General features: G+C 42.1%; 3 protein-coding genes and 1 non-coding gene across 4 annotated transcripts; all 4 read left to right on the top strand.

Moving 5' to 3' along the window:
* Positions 1–3847: 3847 nt before the first annotated feature.
* Positions 3848–6263, top strand: LOC129412685 (uncharacterized). The gene is made up of 3 exons (XM_055167061.2): positions 3848–4237; positions 4911–5416; positions 5490–6263. The coding sequence occupies exons 1-2, from the start codon at positions 3848–3850 to the stop codon at positions 5313–5315; spliced, it is 795 nt and encodes a 264-aa protein (XP_055023036.2). The 3' UTR covers positions 5316–5416; positions 5490–6263.
* A 4223-nt stretch (positions 6264–10486) lies between these two features.
* On the top strand, positions 10487–10558 carry trnap-ugg (transfer RNA proline (anticodon UGG)). Its single transcript has one exon. It is a non-coding gene; the product is annotated as a tRNA-Pro (tRNA).
* Positions 10559–10824: 266 nt separating this feature from the next.
* Positions 10825–15074, top strand: LOC129438943 (uncharacterized). The gene is made up of 5 exons (XM_073858025.1): positions 10825–11479; positions 11676–11736; positions 12591–13275; positions 13371–13592; positions 14269–15074. Exons 3-5 carry the CDS (start codon positions 12591–12593, stop codon positions 15072–15074), a joined length of 1713 nt encoding a protein of 570 aa, XP_073714126.1. The 5' UTR covers positions 10825–11479; positions 11676–11736.
* On the top strand, positions 15039–19291 carry LOC141351465 (uncharacterized). Its single transcript, XM_073858290.1, has 7 exons — positions 15039–15860; positions 15980–16183; positions 16356–16742; positions 16874–16938; positions 17074–17327; positions 17946–18191; positions 18601–19291. Exons 1-7 carry the CDS (start codon positions 15152–15154, stop codon positions 19289–19291), a joined length of 2556 nt encoding a protein of 851 aa, XP_073714391.1. The 5' UTR covers positions 15039–15151.
* Positions 19292–20414: the final 1123 nt, after the last annotated feature.

The following is a 20414-nucleotide window of genomic DNA, read 5'->3' as shown; positions in this document are numbered from 1 at the left end:
ATATTTGGGAAATTAAACTTGCCTATATAGATGTCTAGCATGTATTGGAGATGTTTTCTTCTGTGCAGTTTAACACGGTGGTTAAGTTAACGTTAGTTCAACGTTTGACATTCATTAGACATTCCGTTTCATACTCATTAAAGTTAAACTCTCGGTTCATGTTTTCAGTCCAAAACAATAAGAGTTAACTGTGGTAAAGTTGGTTTTATAAATGATATGTAACAATATCCTCATGACAGTTGGATGAAAGATAAACGTTCCTAAAAATATCCCTTTCATAGCGCAAGGACCCTTTTGGGGTATTATGTCTTTTTTGTCCTATGAAAGGATATTATTAGGAAAAAAAAATGTCATCCTTCTGCCATTGGGTCGTATTGATAAATAAATGATAAATTATTTAATTGATTAAATAAAAACAGCAAGTGCTAGAGTCAAACGAATTATTATTATTCAAACAAATATCAAATATAAAATCAACTTTACTGCAGTAATGTATGTCAGATATGCATAAACACATTTCCTTTGCATAGTACAAGGCTTAATTAAAAAAACTATATACAACTATTATTTTATACAATTTTTTAATACCAAACTAATTGTAAAATGGTCAGAAAAAATATTCCTTATAATACAATTCTCTGATTAATTATTTTATATATTTTAAACAATTGGGAATATTAAATGTATGCAATACTGTAAATCCTTTAAACTACAATACTGTTTGGCCTAAAGGTATCAAACCAACTTTAAATTACTTAGTATTATTCTAGATTCCTCAGTTGAGTTTTTTAGACTCTTCTAGGCCTCTAGAATCGTGATGTTTAAGACGACAGCTTTGGAAATAGAAGTAAATTTCAGACTTAATATTTGACTTTACATATTTTATATACGGTATCCGAAATTCCTTCCCCTGTAGAAAACTCATCAGCAAACCAGTTTATGGTCATACCCATATTTATTACCACAGTAATATGGTTTACGTGTAGCTCGTTAAATTACCATTACACACTTAACGTCAGATTGCTAGAGGTAATAGTCTCTTTCTAATTTACTTTTCAGAAAATGTATGCGTTTCCTGTTTTTCAAGGCCAATCGGCAACATCAAGCCGACTCCTGATGGCACCATCAGCAGAGGCAAAGCGCCTAGAAAGCTTGAGTCCGGAAGGGCCAAAAGTAAAGAGGAGGTGCTGGCAGAGGCTAGATCTTTTGTCAGCACAAATGATGGAGACCCCAGTGACCAGTTTTTAGTACTGGCTCACTGCAAACTTCAGTTTGGGAAGTACCATGGCCAGCGATTTAGATGGCTCCTGGAAAACTCTCTGGGGTATTTGGTGCTTAGCAGTTCCAGTGAGAAAGCCCATCCAACCCCGCTGTCAGAAAACAAACAGCTGTACCTGCAGTATACTTCTCTTATTAGAGAGATGGCAGAAGAAGCAGAGAAGTATAAGAGAAAGCAGGAAATGCAAGCAGAAGCCCATGCAACTGGAGACCAAGGCTGCTTGATGGTGGAGTTTGGTGACTTCCAGGGACGGTCCATGAAGGATGTTTATGAGGACCAGAGCAAGCAGGCCCAAGCCCTCATCAGGTACCTGGTAAAGGCAAATCCCAACCCCAACACCAACATGGCCATTTTCAAGACGTATGTCTTGAAAAGACAGGCTTCTGCTGTGGGCACCTGTGTATGCCAGCCTGCACCTCAAGTTGCAACCTCCAGTGCCTCTGCACCTCCACCTGCAACCTCCAGTTCCTCTGTACGTCCACGTGCAACCTCCAGTGCCTCTGCACCTCCACCTGCAACCCCCAGTGCTTCTGTACCTCCACCTGCAACCTCCAGTGCCTCTGTACGTCCACGTGCAACCTCCAGTGTCTCTGCACCTTCACCCGCAGCCATCCAAACTGGGGTAGCATGCCTTGGGTTGTTGGTCTAGGGATATGATTCTCACTTTGGGTGAGACATTTGTCTCATAAGTTTATGGTGAACAACATAACATAATAACAGTTTTATTATTATTTGTGCTCCAGGCACTTCCGTTTCCACTGCTGAAGATGATGATGATGAGGAACTGGTATTTGCTGCATCACAATGTGAAGCACAGCTAAATACAGGTCTGGCATATGACACACATGCAAATATTATAAGAATGTTTTTGTGAAAACGCAAAAGCAGAACCTTTTTTTTAAATAAATGATGTTTTATATAAACAAGGTTTGGGAGGAGCTGATCAGTCAATGAACACGGCTGGCTCTCGATCATTAATCAATGAACACAGCTGGCTCTCAATCACTAATTAATGAACACAGCTGGTTCTCGATCATTAAGCAATGAACACAGCTGTTTATCAATCACTAATAAACACAACAAACTTAGTACCAGCTCTATAAATAATCAAGACTCCTTACCCTCATTCTCCGGAATCTTTGCAAACCCACCTCCACCCCTTTGCCTCACTACGTACATTTAGCTCAGCACGGGGGATAACCCGGGTCAGGGCACGCCCCAGGCCCGGGGCTCCTTCCCCGGTCAAGGGACGAACGTTCCGAACTCGGGGGGTATTTCCCGAGCTCGGAACCTTCGCCCCGGGACAGCACGCCACTCACGCATATTAGCAGTCCCACTTTATTGTCAGTGAGGCGAACTCGTAAATCAACATTTAAAAAAATGTTTTGTTTACAATACAGAATTATGTCAGATCTTGCCTCAAGCTGGATGTATGCTTTGAGCGCATTTCTTCAAAACCGTAAGGATGTTTAAAGGTGTCAGTGTATTTGGGTTTCCGAACGTACCCGTGGTTAAACAATCACTGCATAACTTTTTCACACCGCTTGCACTTCTCACTCACTCTTTAGCTCCACCTTAGCAGACAGGATGGTTGGGATTCATTGTTCTAATTATTAGAGGAACATCTTTTCCTTACTGTGTCTGTGTGCATGCTTCATGTCTGTGGACATAATTAATTCATACTAAATTCACCACGCCTCATATTCTTGCTCCATTCTATCTAATTTACACATCTACATTTTATCCCAGCAAGCAAAAACCTAGACAGTGAAATGACAGCTAACTATAAACCCCATGTAGTCCAGCTATGAGTAACCCACTTCTACCCTAAAATAACCTTGAATACATTTACATGCCGTTTTTGCCTAAATAACTTTGAGATGTATGATATTCCATTATGTAAGCAAAGTCAACAGGTGTTCAAGGTGTTTGCTTTCATTTCTTTTACATGTTCTTAAAGTATATGCATCATCTATTTGTGTGCTATGGTTAGACATCTGTTAGACTTTCATGGGCAGCCCAAATTCTGCCTTATTTTAGCCAATATTGCTTGCTGGGATTTACATCAATGAAGTGTACACTGGGTTCTTTGCTTCTTAACACTAGTACAATTTTCCTCACTGTTATTCCTAAATATAATCCTAATAATTATTCATTCTTGTCCAGAATTCTGCTTCGCAGACTGTTTGTGGGCTGCTTTGTGGTATTTAACTACTGTGAAACGGTGTCTGATTGGACATCCTAGGGGTCCAGCGCAGTGGCCCGATGCCAACCGCTTGGTTCATACCATTTGTATGAAGCTGTGTGCTTTACACAAGTCGCCAACCGAGAGGGCTTGATGCGCTGGAATGATGACAGGATGGAAGATGCCATAAAAGGAGCGTCCTCCATCCGGAAATATGGCAGTGCCATGAAAGAGGCTGTGGACAAGCTTTCCGGAACTGTCTTTGGAAAGCCCTGGGATGAGCGCTATCGCCCTCCTGGAGCATATACAGGCAAGAAATTCAATAATTAGTTTTTTGTAATATTCTACTAAGTTATCTATTTAGCTTCTAATGTACTAGACAAATGATTGACAACACTTTTTTTATTCTTGTAGGTGAATTGCTGGGAATGGAGTACCTTTACAGCCAGATTGGCAAAACACTTACTCCAGTGCTCCAGAACCCAGAGGAGGAAGACAGGCTGGTGGAGGAAGTTGATGATCAGGACCTGCAAGATGAGGGGTTTGAGGAAGAGATCATGGAGGACATCACAGTTCCAGTGCTGTATGAGGATGACCCTTGCCGTGATCTTGAAAACAGCCCCTCATCTTTGCCTCTGCATCAGTCCCCAGCATCGATGGCTGAGCCGTCCACATCATCATCTCCTGGTGGAGAACGACAGCATCTTGCCCCTGCCCCTTCAGTGCTGTCACAGCCATCTGACACTGGAAGCAGTATTTCCGACGAGGCTCAGGTAAGACACTCTAAGGTCTTTTTTTCAATTGCTAACAAGCATTCCTCCGCACACTCTCCCTCTCTGAACCAACCTACTTTCCTTACCAACCTGTCTTTTTTATCCATATTGCAAAATTGCTAAATAAGTTCCAGGATATCCCCTTTTAATACTGTAAATCATGGTAATGAGACTAGAGCAGAACATCTGGGTTGGCTTTCAAGTAAAACTGCAATTAGCTTAGAATGATTACTAATTTATTTTCTGCTACAATTTTCTATATTTTTAAAACAATTACTGGAGAAATGCATGAAATTTGCCATCATTCTTTTGAAAATGTTTATAACAATTTCAAAAGCAGTGTGTTAGCATTTGAGAAATGTACATAGTATACATAATACATTGTGTTTTGCAAGTGGTAAAGCATAAATGACAGAAGAATTTTGGAAGATGTGGATATTGAATGCATTGAACTGATGGATCACATTAACCTCATTACAGCACAGTGACATTAATAAGAAGTCCAACCCTGTTGGGTTAGTTGCTTGTTCCTGCTGTGACAGGTTTTGACTGTGTACAGTTTTTAAATGCCTCCTTAGTATTGAACTAAAACAATGCTTGTTAGCAATTGAAAAAAACCTAATTGTAATCTCGTTTTACTCCACATAAATTAACATAAATCTGCATTTACTAGGGAGCAGTCATTGGACCCGATGGCATCGCTGGGTGGGACAAGGTCCAGGATTTGGCTGGTTTCCTGGTGGGTCTTCGTGAGGCTCCTTACCTTACTGACCAGCAGGTGACAGAGGCTATCCAGCTGTGGACAGCTCTCCTAGATTTCGACAAACAGCGGATCAACTATCAGCCTCGACATCAGCCTCAGCTGACACATGGGCGCTATAAGGCACCGAAGCGGTCTGGAGTCACACCAGGTGTGGAGAGTGTGAAACGGTGTCTGATTGGACATCCTGGGGGTCCAGCGCAGTGGCCCGACGCCAACCGCTTGGTTCATACCATTTGTATGAAGCTGTGTGCTTTACACAAGTCGCCAACCAAGAAAGATGGATTTTGCACCCCCAGGTGGTCTAAAGTTCTTTAAGATTACCACCACATCCGAGAGTTGGTGCTTAACAATCCCACGCTGATGGATGAAACAACGATCCAGCTGTTTGAGATAAACCATAGGACATTCACTCAGTGGTAAGCAAGGCACATTATTCGCTTCAAATTAACTGAATACTTACATATATATAATAGAAAAATATTTTTTCAGGTTTCGTAAGTGGAAGAATAGACAGGAAATGGGCGTCCTCGGTCAGGGTCTGACCCCATATAACCCAATTGCTGTGGCTGATACGCACCTGCCTCCACTGAGGGAAAAATTGAATGAAGTACATTCGACATCAGGCCCAAAACATACATTTTTCCTTCCACCAAATCGTGAAGGACAGGCTCCTCTTCTGCGACCAGGTCGAAAGCCAGCTGCTGCCACCAGGGAGTTTCCCATCGCACCTGCCCCCACAGCATCAGGAGTTGTGCAGCCCATTTTAGCACCCATCGCACCTGCCCCCACAGCATCAGGAGTTATGCAGCACATTTTAGCACCGGGGTTGTCGTTTGGCACGGTAGTCTTTAATCCAGACATGACTCTGTCAGTGATGATTCCACCTTCTGGTGCTTCGACATCCAGTGCAGTCCCAGCTCCGCCTGCTCCGGCGTCTGCTGCTCCTGTGTCCCGTTACACCCAAAGGAACAGGCGCCGACGGGCTGTAGAGAATGAAAGTGGTGTCCAGAAGAGGAAGTATGTGCGAGGGGTTACTTTTAACACGTGCAGCAAATGTGGGCAGCCCAAAACGAAAGAGTTTGGCCATAGCCGATATGGTAATGCCACATTTTGCTTGCGTGCCTCAAATGGCAAATCTTTAGAGGAATGGTTGGCAGAGCAGCGCCAGCAAGAAAGATGTCAAACTCCACCACCTCAATAAATAACATCTTTCATGTATATATTGTACATATGTGTGCATGTGTGTGTGTGTGATCATTTCAATATTTGTGTGTATTTATTTTAATAAAAATTTTTACATCTGAAGTGTCTGTGGATCTGATAAATAAATCCGATAAATCATATCAATCAAATCATATGCCATACAAAAACACGTCTTTAAAGAAACATTTTTATATAAATATAAAAAACATACAAATTTACCTTACTTACATTACCTTATAAACACGTAATATTTTATAAAAAATAATATACACAAAATAATGAATATCAATCAATATAATGATATGTCATAGTAGATAACTAATAGAGGCACAGATAAATGAACCATGTTTTTTGTGATAAACGTGTAGTAATCATGCTTTTTATTAATTTGTATGTAAACAAACAGGTAATATTCTTTTAAATATTAATATACACAAAATTATTAATATAAACCAATATAATGATCATAGATAATAGAGGCATAGTTAAATTAACCATATTTTTTGTGGTAAAAGTGTAGTATGGTTTTTATTCATTTTTATGTTCTTTTAAAAAATAATATAAAGTTACAAAAAATAATAAATATAAATCAATATAATGATATGCCATATAGATAACTAAATAGTTGCGCAGTTAAATTAACCATGTTTTTGTGGTAAAAGCGTAGTTACCATGCTTTTTTGTGTATTGTTTACTATTAGCAAAACCATGTTTATTTTGTGGTAACCATGGTTTTACTACAGTACATTTTTTGTAAGGATTTGTTGGATACTTCGTCACGCAGACCACGGGTTTGAATCCAGCCCGCGGAGGGTGACTTGTTTCAAATATAACTAAAACTACTGTAACATGACGTAGAGGAAAGTATCCCGAATATTGTGCAGGCGAAATCTGGCGCCGTATACCCGCTTTTTGCGTATTTTTCGCTTGCGTGCAGGTCCCGGGTTCAAATCCCGGAGGAGCCCACCTTTAAACTCGCCTCTCGGAACTTTAACACACAGCACAGCTGTGTATGGCAATCTGGGCAGTGATGCATGTGTCCAATTTAGTTTACGGATGATTCATCAGAATTTTCTCCCAATCTAAAATCAACACTTGGAAAATGTGATAAAGACATGGCTTCTTAGATGTTACTTGACGTTACTAAGTTTTGGGATGCCCCTTCTAATAAAGATGTTTGGGGCAACACAGTGGCCATCCCAAACAGAGCACTGTTGTCTCACAGCAAGTAGGTCTCCTGTTCAAGCCCTGGCTTGGTCAGGAGGCCTTTCTGTGTAAAGTTTACATGTTCCCCTTGAGTCAACGTAGAATTTCTCTGGGCTCGGTGTTATTGGTTTCCTTCCACAGTACAAAAACTATACACACCTTGATCTATACACAGACATGTCACAAGGTGACGATCTTTTAGGGGGCGGAACCAAAGTTGGGGAAGTTTGGTTCCGCCCGGAAGTGTTTCCGCCCGGACCGGAAAAACAGAACACCGGAACTTCCGGTAGTGCCGTAAGCGGGAAAATCAGGGAATCCGATGCACCTGTGCCTAGTTAGGAACAGCGGTTGGCGATTGGAGGATACGCCAAACAAGGCAGTACTTAAGGCCAAGTTTATTCACAGTCTGAGAGCTTTTTGGTGCATGTTGAAGCGCTGTGTTGTGCCCGTTTGGTGCGCTGCTGGTGGCTGTCTAAACTCTCTCCCTCTCTCAGGCTGAAACCGTATGGTTGTGGAAGACATCGCGACCTTAAAGGTTGAGAAGTGAACGGAGTATATTTCAAACGGAGACGAAGGAAAAAGGGGATTGAAAACGGCATTGATGTGAGTACCAAGATCAAGTTGAAAGCATCCTGTATATTTACCTGGCTTTATGTTGGATTCCTCCAGGAGAAGGAGGGCGGCCCTACCCCTAGCTTAGCGTGGTGGGTGAGCCGAAAGAGTACTTATTGAAGCAGTCACGACGACGACATCACTAGCTAGGCCGCATATTTCATCGCCAGATCCGAACCAAGCAAAGAGAAGTAACGGAAGACGGGAGTCCTTTTTGTGCACTGAGCGTGGTGGGTGAGTCCTTGTGCTGTGAACACTTTTACTTTTGACGTGGTGCTGTATAATTGCTGTGGGTTGCTGTGTATTGCTGTGTGTCCTGTCAGATAAACCCCCGCCTTCACGCACTTCGTCGGGGAAGGACAAAGAGGCTGCTGGTCCTAGCCTAGTTCAGTACAGCATATGATGTGAGCGTGTTTCAGATCTCGGGAAATAACACGGTGCCTTGGGACGATCTTTTCCCGTCTGGACATCGGGCGGATGTGAAGAGTGGCAGTAAGGAGCTGAAGAAACAGCAGAGGTGTGAGTACGATTTGGGGTCATTACCATTGATGCTTCCAATTGCATGAATATTGTTGTTGCAGAGAGAGAGGTGTGTGCATTTCATCATCCCGTGGCCTCTACAAAGGGGCGCCCCTGTCCAGAGTTCGAACGCCTGACGGCAGCGAAGAGAGGGAAGCGCTCGGCCCGGTGAGACGTTGAGATATCCCACCCCTCTGCCACCACCGAGTAGTCAAGAGGGTACGCCCCCGACGCCAAGTAGAAACTACTTACCCCATCAGACGCCTCGCAAAGTGCTGTAAGTCCGCCACTGCTGCCAGTGTAGATATCAACCTCCTAAGCCGTCGATTCATAAGGACGGAGCACGCACTGTATCCGTTGATCTGTGAGGAGCCCCCTGAAGAGAGAGATCGAGTAGAACCTGTACTTACAGTACGCTGAGTCCAGCCAAGAGGTGAGAGCCCTTTAAAGCAAAGTAACTGTGTTTTGTGCCCCAGTGATACCTGTGGAGAGAAAAGGAGAGAGAGTGAATATTCTGAGGAGAAATCGAGGAGACCTGTACCTACGGTACGCCGAGTCCAGCCAAAGAGGTGAGAGCCATCTAAAGCAGAGTAACTGTGCTTTTGTGCCCCAGTTGATACCTGTGGAGAGAAAAGGAGAGAGAGTGAATAATCTGAGGAGAAATCGAGGAAACCTGTACTTACGGTACGCGAGTCCAGCCAAGAGGTGAGAGCCATCCAAAGCAGAGTAACTGTGCTCTTGTGTCCTAGTTGATACCTGTGGAGATAAAAGGAGAAAGAGGGAATAATCGGAGGAGAGAATCGAGGAAATCTGTACTTACCGTACGCTGAGATCGGCCAAGAGGTGAGACCCATCTAAATTGAACTAACTGTGTCTTTCCGTCCCAGTGGCTACCTGTGGAGAGATAGAGGAAAGTAGTGAGTGACACGACAAGAGCTGTGCAAGTACGAGGAAAAAGGCCTCCACCAGAGAGATTCAGGTACGCAACCAGAATAGCAACCCCCCCACACTCATTGGCTTTTGATTTTGCCTCCAGGAGGAAGAAGGAGCGCGCCACGGATAATAAAATCCAGGCCGAAGCCTGAGTCCCACGCCCCGGACCCCCGTTGCCCCCTTGCTCCCCGTCATCTCCCGGCTGAGGCCCATCTGGAGGGCAGAGCCAGAATTTAGTTTTAATTTCCCTTTCCCCATTTCCCCAGTACATTTTAAATATGTATTCAATAAAGATTATTTTATACTTACTTGTTCCCGTGTTGTTTGGTCATTGGGTTGGCTTTGGGGACCTCCTCGAGGTGGAAGTTGAGAAGGGGCGTGGCTTTAGCCATTAGCAGCCAGCCCCTGGGTGTGACAGACACATACCAAGGGAAGGGCAATTTGACATCTCCAATTCACCTAACCCGCGTTTCTGACGTTGCCAATAACCAGTTCTCGCCATGAATATCCCCATAGATGGCGAAATGGCATTAAGAATAAAGTAGCATGTTTAACTATTCCAGTTTTTCCAAACAAAACTAATATTAATGCTATACTATACGGACCTTGTCACAGTATTTTGTTTCCATCTATGTTGCAGCAGTTTTGCAAAAAGGACTTTCTGTGCTGAAATGACTGTGACCCTGGGAACAAATCATTGATAGGTTTGGGTGATGAGTGTTTGGCTCAGAGCCTGTAAGTCATAACAAAGGTGTTCAGCTGGGTTCAGGTCCGAGATTTATGCAGACCAGTCAAGTTCTTTCACACCATTTCAAATTTCAAGCAATTAGCATGTTCTGATATCGATAAGTGCTTATTTTGACACCAGCCCAACACTAGGGCAGGTTGGCTCATTGTGGCGAATCAGAGTAGCAGGACCCAAAAGACCCATCCCCAGGAACTGCCTGAGGAAGCTGGTGACTGTGTTGTGGACACATGTTTCACAACGGCAAAGCACCGCGGTCTTACACCTTGGCTCGTTGGTCTAGGGGTATGATTCTCGCTTTGGGTGCGAGAGGTCCCGGGTTCAAATCCCGGACGAGCCCGTCCCTCGATTTGCTTCTTGTTGCTGCTACGCTGTGAAACATTCATGTCAGTCCTGGCAGAGACGTTCGCAGTACCACTAGACGACCCTTGGCCGGTTAGCTCAGTTGGTTAGAGCGTGGTGCTAATAACCCCAAGGTTGCGGGTTCGATCCCCGTACGGGCCATGCGTTTTTCCTACCTCTTGTGGCTGACCGCTTTAATGCTGTGATTTGTCATGGAAATTCCTGCCACACAAGCCGCTGCGGCCGAAATAGCTCTCCCTGCCACCTGTAAGTCGTGGTTATTCTTGGTTATGACAGCCAATCACGTTCCCCGCTGAAACCAAGATTTGCAAGCAACGGCCAATCAGCGTTCCCGGATGAAACCAAGATTCGCAAGCAACGGCCAATCAGCGTTCCCGGCTGAAACCAAGATTTGCATGCAACGGCCAATCAGCGTTCCCGGCTGAAACCAAGATTTGCAAGCAATGGCCAATCAGCGCTCCTGGCTGAAACCAAGATTCGCATGCAATGACCAATCAGCGCTCGTATCGCTATCATGAACCTGTCTGCTAGTAACAACCAAGAATTGACCAATCAACGTCAAGAGCCCCCCAGAGCTTGCGGATTACGACCGGAGAAACATCTTCAGGTAAGTCACTTGTCAACAAAAATAAAGTAGCAAATATTTTAAATTGTTTTAAACGAAAAACCTCTAGCACAGACTAGCTTTGTAATTTAGGTAACTAATCCAAACTAATAATTAAACGTCAATTGTTATTTTATATATATGTAACTTTTATATATATATATGTGTGTGTGTGTTGTTGTAATCGTTATAACGTTACTGTAATCAAACTTATATGTTTTATAGATTTGCCGAGTAATCAAAATAAAGTATTACGTTACAGTTTACTACATCTTTACTACAACTTCGTACACAGTAAGTTACATGCTTCTATTTTTAGTACAGTAGCAAATTTTTAATTGTTTTAAACGAAACACCTGTACCGTTAGCCAGGCTAACATTAGCTTTGTAATTTAGGTCATTAATACAAACTTTTAATTAAACATCAATTGTTATTTTATATGTTGTTGTTATAATTGTTATACTGTAAGTTAATCTGTATGTTTTATAGATTCACAGAGCAATAAAGTATAACTGTAAGTTACTACAGCTTTACCACAGCTTCGTACACAGTAAGTTACATGCTTCTATTTTTAGAACCTTTAAGTGTATTTTGATGCTAAACTTACTTGTTTTAGCTAAATCAATTGTAAATGCATGATTTAACGTTAAATGCTTTACTTTTAACGTTATTAGAGCTTACTCTGGAATATAATGCTGATATGTTAGTTAACATTTTGAATCTGTTGGAAAAATATACATATTTATATACATAGAATAATAAAAATCAACACTGTAAGGTGATCATAAGTAAATATATGCAATTTCTGCGTTATTAATGTGATTTTTTTTGTCAAAACATGAAATATAAATAGTCAGAGTCAATATGTTTGTTATCAGACATCAAAATAATATCAATCTATGCACAAGTTTTCTATTTTGGATGAGGGACTGTTATGAATGTTATGGAAGTGAAAAAAAGACACACGTTTTTGAGAGAAAACATTGTAGGATTTCAGTGAATTATTATGCACAAACCAGAAGCCAAAAACAAAACAAATAGAGAAGGGATGACCCTTTTTTAGAACAAAATCAATGCATTTAAATGTAATTTTCATGTGTGCATTAAAGAGGAATATGTACTGTTATGGATGTGACAGTTCTGAAATGGTTTTTATATGATTATGAAAAAGGCATACTTAAAATGCTTTAAAATCTTTAAGAAAGAGACCTCACACGGGTATAAAAACCACACATTTTTGACATCTAAGCAATAAATGCAGTGAAAATCTTTGGTAAAAAATGTTTCATGGTAAAGTTAGCATTTGTAAGGAATTGCCCATATAGTAATGTAATTTACACAGCTGGATTACCAAATGTGTTTTCTTTTTCTCTGTAATATTTATATCTTCATTTTTTAATTCAGATGGAGCCTCGCTTCAGGAGACGGGCTGATGGCAGCCTGAATCTTTCGGACACACTGGAAGCAGCAAAGGTGAAGGAAGCAAACAAAGGAAAGCCTTACACAAGACCCCTGTCCCCGGAGGCTGTGCTGGACAAGGCCAAGAAAAGCTTAAGTCAGCACCATGGAGATCCAGCTAACAGAAAGCACCTGCTGGGTTTCTTTGAAATCCAGTTTGGTATCTTTCGTGGGCAAACATTCAGGTGGGTTGCAGAAAATGCACTAGGGTATGCTGCTTACCTGGTTGCATCTATGAAGAGGGACCCCACAGGAGGCAGCAAAGACTCTCAAGAACATGCCCACAACAAGGGGAGTTTCAGGGAGTATATTGAGCTCTTTCCTTCTGGCAAAATTGCCATTGCTATGAAGGAAGAGCAAAATGATGCAAAAGCTTCCAAGCACGATGCCCCTACTCAGCACGCTGCACCCACCCAGCACGCTGCACCCACCCAGCACGCTGCACCCACCCAGCACGCTGCACCCACCCAGCACGCTGCACCTACCCAGCACGCTGCACCCACCCAGCACGCTGCCACCACCCATGCTTCCACTGCCTCTCTACGCTCCCTCTTGGTTGGGAAGTTGCCTGACCAAAGAACCCTGACCAAGACCATAAAAAGGATGGTTTCCCCCATCAAAACCACACCTTGTAAGCAAACATTTATGTGTAAAATACTTGGTTTGTTTTTTGTATTTGTTGCTGTTCAGGAGTCATGTTTAATTGTCCCTTGTTTTGTTTTGTAGCTTTGGCCCAGGCACGTGCACGACCCTCTGCCACCCTCACCCATCCAACTGTGTCCATTGAGGGAGCCACAGGGCCCACAGCCACCCTCACCGACCCGACAGTGTCCATTGAAGCCACCGCAGGGCCCTCAGCCACCCTAACCCACCCCTCTGTGTCCACTGAGATAGATGACAGCACACTGCTGGCAGAGGCAACTATGTTTGAGGAGGCACATGTGGCATGTACGTTTATACTTATTTAAAACATATAACAAAATATTCAAGTGTCCTTTACAGGCATAATAAAGTAAAGTAAAACAATGGGTGGGTTGCACCGACAAGGATTAGGCCCAAACATTTAATCCTGTTTAAAAATAAACAGGGTTACATTTAAATTATCATTTTGATCCAGGTTTAAATTTTACATTAAACCTAGATTATGCATGACAAATGCGCTGGCACAGCATTATATCACAATATCTGAGCTTGTTTCCTGCCACATTGCTCCATTAATCAATACAATAGACTGTTTTAATAGATTGTCAAATGTTATTATTTTGAATCAACCCTTTAGATTTCCGATGCATGTAGGTAGTGATTTATAATACAAAAATGACTTTACCTTTGCCTGCATAAACTGTTTATTTTCTTTTGAATGACAACGTCAACATTGTTGCTGTTTAATTACAGCAAATTCATCGTGGCGGACAAAATAAATCACAGATGAAGGGTGTAGTTAAGGTTTTAATCTAAGATTTGTTAATCTGTGTTTAAATTGAAGTAGTGCAACACAAGTCAAATTAAAATTAAACTAAGATCAACAAACCCTGGATTAGCTCTAAACTGTCTGTCAAATTCTATGCTTAATTGAAGCCTTGTTGGTGCAACAATGTGAATTAGTGTTTATGTTTTTTTCCAGCAAAACGAGTCTGTCTTCCAGCTGGATGGATACACACCCTGCCTGAAGTAGACCAAAGGTGGATATCCAAGGCACTGTTCAGATGGGCTGCACCAGGCCGTCCTGAGCTGATCTATAACAGGGTGGACAAACTTTGGTGGTATCCTCCACCGGTACCACTGAAGACCAGTAGTGCTCCTTCCTTGGAGAATTACTTTGGCCATCCTCTGCTGCTCTGGATGCCACGAAAGCTGTGGCAATTGAAGCTGACCTGTCCACATCCAGACTGTCAGAAAGACCTTCTGACCTCAGCTGGCCTGCATCAAAAGATCAGGGTCGTGATTGCTTTAAATAGTGTGTACTTTGTGGCATCTGAGTACCTGGCCTGCCGAAGATGTAAGAGAAAGGTCATCAGCTGGAGCCATGATATCGTCTCCCAACTCGACATTGGCCACAGAGTGCAGTTCCCCTGCATTCTAACCTCAAAACTTGCATGTGACTTTCAGGTAGTATGTTTGATGCGTCAACGAGGCCTGGGAAACAGCAGCAGCCAGATCCAGCGCAAGCTGCAGGAGCGTCATGCTGAGGTCTGGTTGCAAAAAACAGTCCAATATCTTACAGATTGCAAGGGGATTGCCAGTGCTGTCACATCAAGCTTGATACTGCCTGTGACATTTGAACCGCTTCCTCCAATGCCTTCTGTCCCTAAGCACCGGTGGCTGATGCAGGTCTATGCCCAGGATGTCCTGCAACGGCTGGATGAGATCAAGGCCGCTATAACATCACAATATGGTCGGATCTTAAAAATGGATTCCACAAAAAAGTAGCCAGAAAACTAGCAGGACCCAGCTATGGCACCGCTGCCTGGGCAACCAATGTTGGAAATGAGCATGGACAGGTGATCATGTCCGTGCTCACAGCAAGTGAGGGTTTTGGTCTTGGGCCAATGATTGAAGGCCTCATTCGGAGATACAGAGTGGCTGGGGTAGCTCCTCCCGAGGTACTGTATGTGGACCGAGACTGCTGTGGCAACACTCTTCTGAGGAGGATGTTTGAAGAGTGGGAGCAAATGACCATCCGGTTGGATATATGGCACGTTATGCAGAGATTTTCTGTGGGTTGCACCACCGACTGTCACCCGTTATATGCCACATTTATGAGTCGCCTCAGCCACTGTATTTTCATGTGGGACCAGGACGACCTGACGGCCCTGAAGATGGCAAAGCGTGCAGAGCTAGAAGCTGACTGGAGACCATCATCTGAAGCTGATGTACTGCGCCGTATCAGCCGTAGCGAGCTAGCCCTACATTGCAGGAGAACCACTCGTGGGACCAAGGAGACCCTGACGATGATTGAGAGCCTCATTCAGGCCTTTGAAGGAGATGCTGGTCGTGACACTCTGGGAGTCCCTTTAATAAACTCAGCCCGGATGAGTGAGATCATAAAGTCCCAGCGAAAGCATGTGGCCTGCATCCAGGATCCTCAAGGTGTGCAGCTCTACATGCAGACGGGCACTTTAATGAAGGGAGGGCATCGTCTGCCAACTTACCGCTGTGCCAGAGGTTCTACTTCGCTGGAGTCTTTTCATCTGCACCTCAACAGATTCATCCCAGGTAAGTAATTTTAGTCACAGATTTTTTTTAATAAGATTTTACTTAATTATATATTGAAATAATTATGAGAATAGCAAGAACAGTTATTTATGTATTTATATGATTTTTTTAATGTACAGGCACGCTGGCAAGTGACACCTTTTTTCAGGCGTATCTTTTGGATGGACTTGCAAGGTGGAATGAGGACCGGGCTGTGGCAGCAACGACTGATGAGCAGCAGCCACATTCCTATAGTCATCTTCTCCGTCATGCTGCCAATATTCTTTCAGAGGAGGTCATGGGCATGAAAATCAGCCCTTATGTTGGGCCAAGAAAGTACACTGGTAGATAACTGTTTGTTGTTTTTGGTGACAATTACACACACACGCACGCACGCACGCACGCGCACGCGCACACACACACACACACACACACACACAAACAGTGTTATAATAAAGAGTAGTAATATAATATTCTGGTATATTATCTAATTGTCATTGTTTTAATATTTTAAAGGTGAACTTCTCGGAGTAGAGTATCTTTACCAGCAAACTGGTAAAGTTCTGCAGGACTACAGGTTGGCCATTGAAGAGTCTGAGACCACTGAGGTTGCTATAGAGGTGGAGGAAACTTATGATGAACTTGAGGAGTTTCAAGACATCACTGTCCCCACCTTTGACACAGAGCGGATACCTTCTGCTGCTTCACAAGCATCAGTGTCTGCAGCATCATCTTCAACCCCTCCGGCAACCAGACCAAAGTCATCACTGTATGTGTCACCAGTGAGATCTCCTGTCACCAGCTCTACGTCATCACTGTCTGTGGTCCCTCCAGTACCAGTCACATCTTCTGTTTCCAGCTCACTGCACACTCAGCCAGCACTATCTCCTGGCGCACATAGCTGTGAGTTTTACCAAAGTATTTTTATTGAGAGTTGTTTGTTGTCACACTAACTCTAAATGACTCTAACTGAATATTTGTCATATTGAAAGATAAATACAAATGTAAACTAAATATTTACCTTTTTCATGTAGCCCCAGGTAACCAAGGGTCCACAGAAACTGACCTTCCAACATCTGAAGAGAACCCTTCGCATGATGTAAGGGCACGGTTTCTTTTTTAATGTACATATACATGTATGCAAACAAAATCTGGGTTATGTTGGCTGTGCTTTCATGTGAATATTTGTATTCATTGGTGCTTTCAAAAGTTGCTAAATGATCTTTCATTTTAGGATTGTGTTGGACCCGATAATATTGAAGGTTATGGAGCTGTGCAGGACTTGGCAGAGTATTTGTTCAACCTTAGAGAACACCGTCTGGTCTTAACTGGAGAAGAGTCTGATCAAATCATCAACCTATGGCAGGCATTGGGGGAGTTTGATAAGAAAAAGACCACTTACTCGCCACGTCACCAAACCAACCTAAACCAGGGACGATTCAGGGCCAGTAAGAAGAATGTGGCACCAGGTGTGGAGAGCACCAGAAGGTATGCTAAATTTAGCAAATACGGGGTTTTGATTTGTTTAAGGGTTTTGATTTTTATAAAAAGATAACCTGACGAATTATGACTAGCTTATCTTCCTGCAGCCTGTTAAGTTCATACTTGGCCTAGATATAACAAAAATTGTTAGTTGTGATTTACGTTTAATGCTGATTTTATGTTATGTAAGTTACATTCCTCTGGACACAGTTCTAACCATACATCGTTGAAAAAAACGCAGACCGGGGTCATTATATAGTGTCACAGGGATGACATATTTTTGTTGGCTGACCCTCTCAAAAAAGCCAGTTTATTTTCTCATAGACTTTTGGATTATCACAAAAATAATCTCTGTGTTTAACAACAGTTTAAGACACTTTTTGTCCAAAGCTGTGATAATGCCACAACACAGTAAAACAGTAGATTCCTAATTTATTGATATGATATTTCAACATCGACCCAGAAAACAAACAAGACAACATAACTCTGCACAGATATTACAAATTAACATTTAGACAACACATAGCAAATCTGACAGAAAAAAAACAATAAACTCAACAGAGAAAAGTTCACACACTGAAATCAATTTTACATTAATAATATGAATTCTGCTGTAATTTGTAGATGTTTCGTTGGGAATCGTAGTCCTGCACAGAGGCCTGACTGCAACAGAGTGGTGGAGGGCATCTTCATAAGGCTCTGTGCTCTCTACCAAAACGCGGTGCGTGATAATGGAGAGAGGGTCACCCGCTTCACAATGATTGCACGGGTCTACAGACATATCCGAGAGTGCATCCTCACCAATGATAGGGTGATGAGAGAAACCACCATCCAGCTTCCACAGATGAACGCTAAAACAATCTCAGACTGGTGAGTAAATTAGCATTGTTACCGCTATACCAAAACATGAACCCTCTGTATAGCCCTCAGCTGCTTTAAGTAATTGACACGGTTGACCGAATGTAACTGTGAGTGCTTTGGCGGGTCTAGAAACAAATCAACAAGTCCAACTTCTGTTTACTTTTCTATTATGAAAGATATGATTTATTGCTTACGACATGATCTTTAACAGACTGTAAGAATCCATAATCCAATGTTAATTTCAATTAAAGTAGTCATTTTACAAAAGCAACATGACACTAGGGTGTGATCAATTGCTATATGATATCAGCTGTGTAATGCTGTTGCATTATAGTCGTGATTAAACAGTAAATGATCACAGCACTTTTTTATTTTTGTTTAAATGTTTATTAATACTGGTTGTTTTATGTTTTTCCAGGTTCTCCAAGCGTGACAAGTCACAGGATGTGGGGGTTACAAAGCAGGGTATCAATTTCCCAGATGCACCCATGGCTGGACCTGAGAAGCTTCCTGCGGCTTTGCAGAAAGGGCCGACCCTATTTCCAGGGAGCTTGGCTGAGCCTCACCTTTTTGTCCTGCCAAGAAACACTGCTGGGGAGGCAAAACTCAAGAGGAGGTCACAACCTCCAGCCATCTCCCAGGCACCACCATCACATCAAAGACTCCCTATCATTGCACCAGCAATACCCGTCTCTCTGCCTTTCATTTTGCCCTCCCTGCAGCTTCCGACAGTTGTAGATACACCATCTTCAGTGCCTGGAACTTCACAGGTGGTGTTCTTTAACGTACCTTTACCTTCTGCTATGCCACCATCAGCTCAGACACAAACATCCAGTCAAGCTGTACCTTACTCCACTCAGCAGTACAGAAAGAGAAAACAGATGAGGGAGGACACTGGAACTGTCACACGCAAATATGTGAGGAAGACAGATGTTATTCTTTGTAGAAAGTGCAACAAAGAGAGAAAGCCACCATCACATCTTCAGTACTTTGGCAACTGGTACTGCAAAGAGACTGAGACTCAGTCATATGCTGAATGGAGGGCTGTGCTGGAGGGACGTGGTTATGGGAAAAAAAAAACAGGAAATGACAATCCTCCAGCTCCTTAAAAATTTCACATTTTCTATACACACTGTAAATAATACACACGCTATACACACTGTAAATAATGTTAAGTTTACCTTGTTTATGGTCAAGTTTTTTATTGTTATTGTTTAGGATGACCTTTCAAAGTTGCACTACTGTGATAAATGTTTGTTTTGATTTAAAAAAAAATTTAGTCTGACATGTCAAAGGTGCACTGCAAATTTTTGTTTTTGTTATTATTATTATTAACATTGATACGTCAGAATTGCACTACTATGTTGAATGTTTATTTTATTAATGTTTACTATTTATTATGTTGACAATCCTCCAGCTCCTTAAAAATTTCACATTTTATATACACACTATAAATAATATACACGCTATACACACTGTAAATAATGTTAAGTTTACCTTGTTTATGGTCAAGTTTTTTATTGTTATTGTTTAGGATGACCTTTTTTAAAGTTGCACTACTGTGATAAATGTTTGTTTTGATTTAATATTATTTTCTTAGTCTGACATGTCAAAGGTGCACTGCAAATTTTTGTTTTTGTTATTATTATTATTAACATTGATACGTCAGAATTGCACTACTAAGTTGAATGTTTATTTTATTAATGTTTACTATTTATTATTTTATTTTAATAACATTGCTGTTCTGGTTTTTTATTTACCTTAAAAATCTATGCAAATAATAAATTTTTAATCCTTGCCCTCACATTGTTTCTGTGTCTATTTATATAGTCTATTAATTTGGCTACTCTATACTTTACGAATAAACAATATTTTGTAGCTGTAAACACAAAAACAAGTCTTCAATCAATAAAACACACCATAAGAACAGGGACAGTCCTGTTTATAGTTTTTATTCCGTTATTAAAAGTGTCCAATTACAGTGCTGGGGGGGGCTGATTTACAATTGATTAAAGTGCGGGAGACAGTGATGATGACACATGCGTGCACTAGCAGCGTCAAACTGACACGTCACACGAATTCCACCACTGGTCTGAGCGAGGCGCGAACTCGCGTCGCTGTGCCGTCTTTTGGTTGCTTTACCTCGACTAACACGCGCCGGCTTTAGCGCAGTTGGGAGAGCGTTAGACTGAAGATCTAAAGGTCCCTGGTTCGATCCCGGGTTTCGGCATT

This window comes from Misgurnus anguillicaudatus, chromosome 20 (assembly GCF_027580225.2).
Source record: "Misgurnus anguillicaudatus chromosome 20, ASM2758022v2, whole genome shotgun sequence".
In the NCBI taxonomy this organism is placed as follows: domain Eukaryota; kingdom Metazoa; phylum Chordata; class Actinopteri; order Cypriniformes; family Cobitidae; genus Misgurnus; species Misgurnus anguillicaudatus.
The sequence above is the reverse complement of the archived record's forward strand: the minus strand, read 5'-3'. Positions and strand labels throughout refer to the sequence as shown.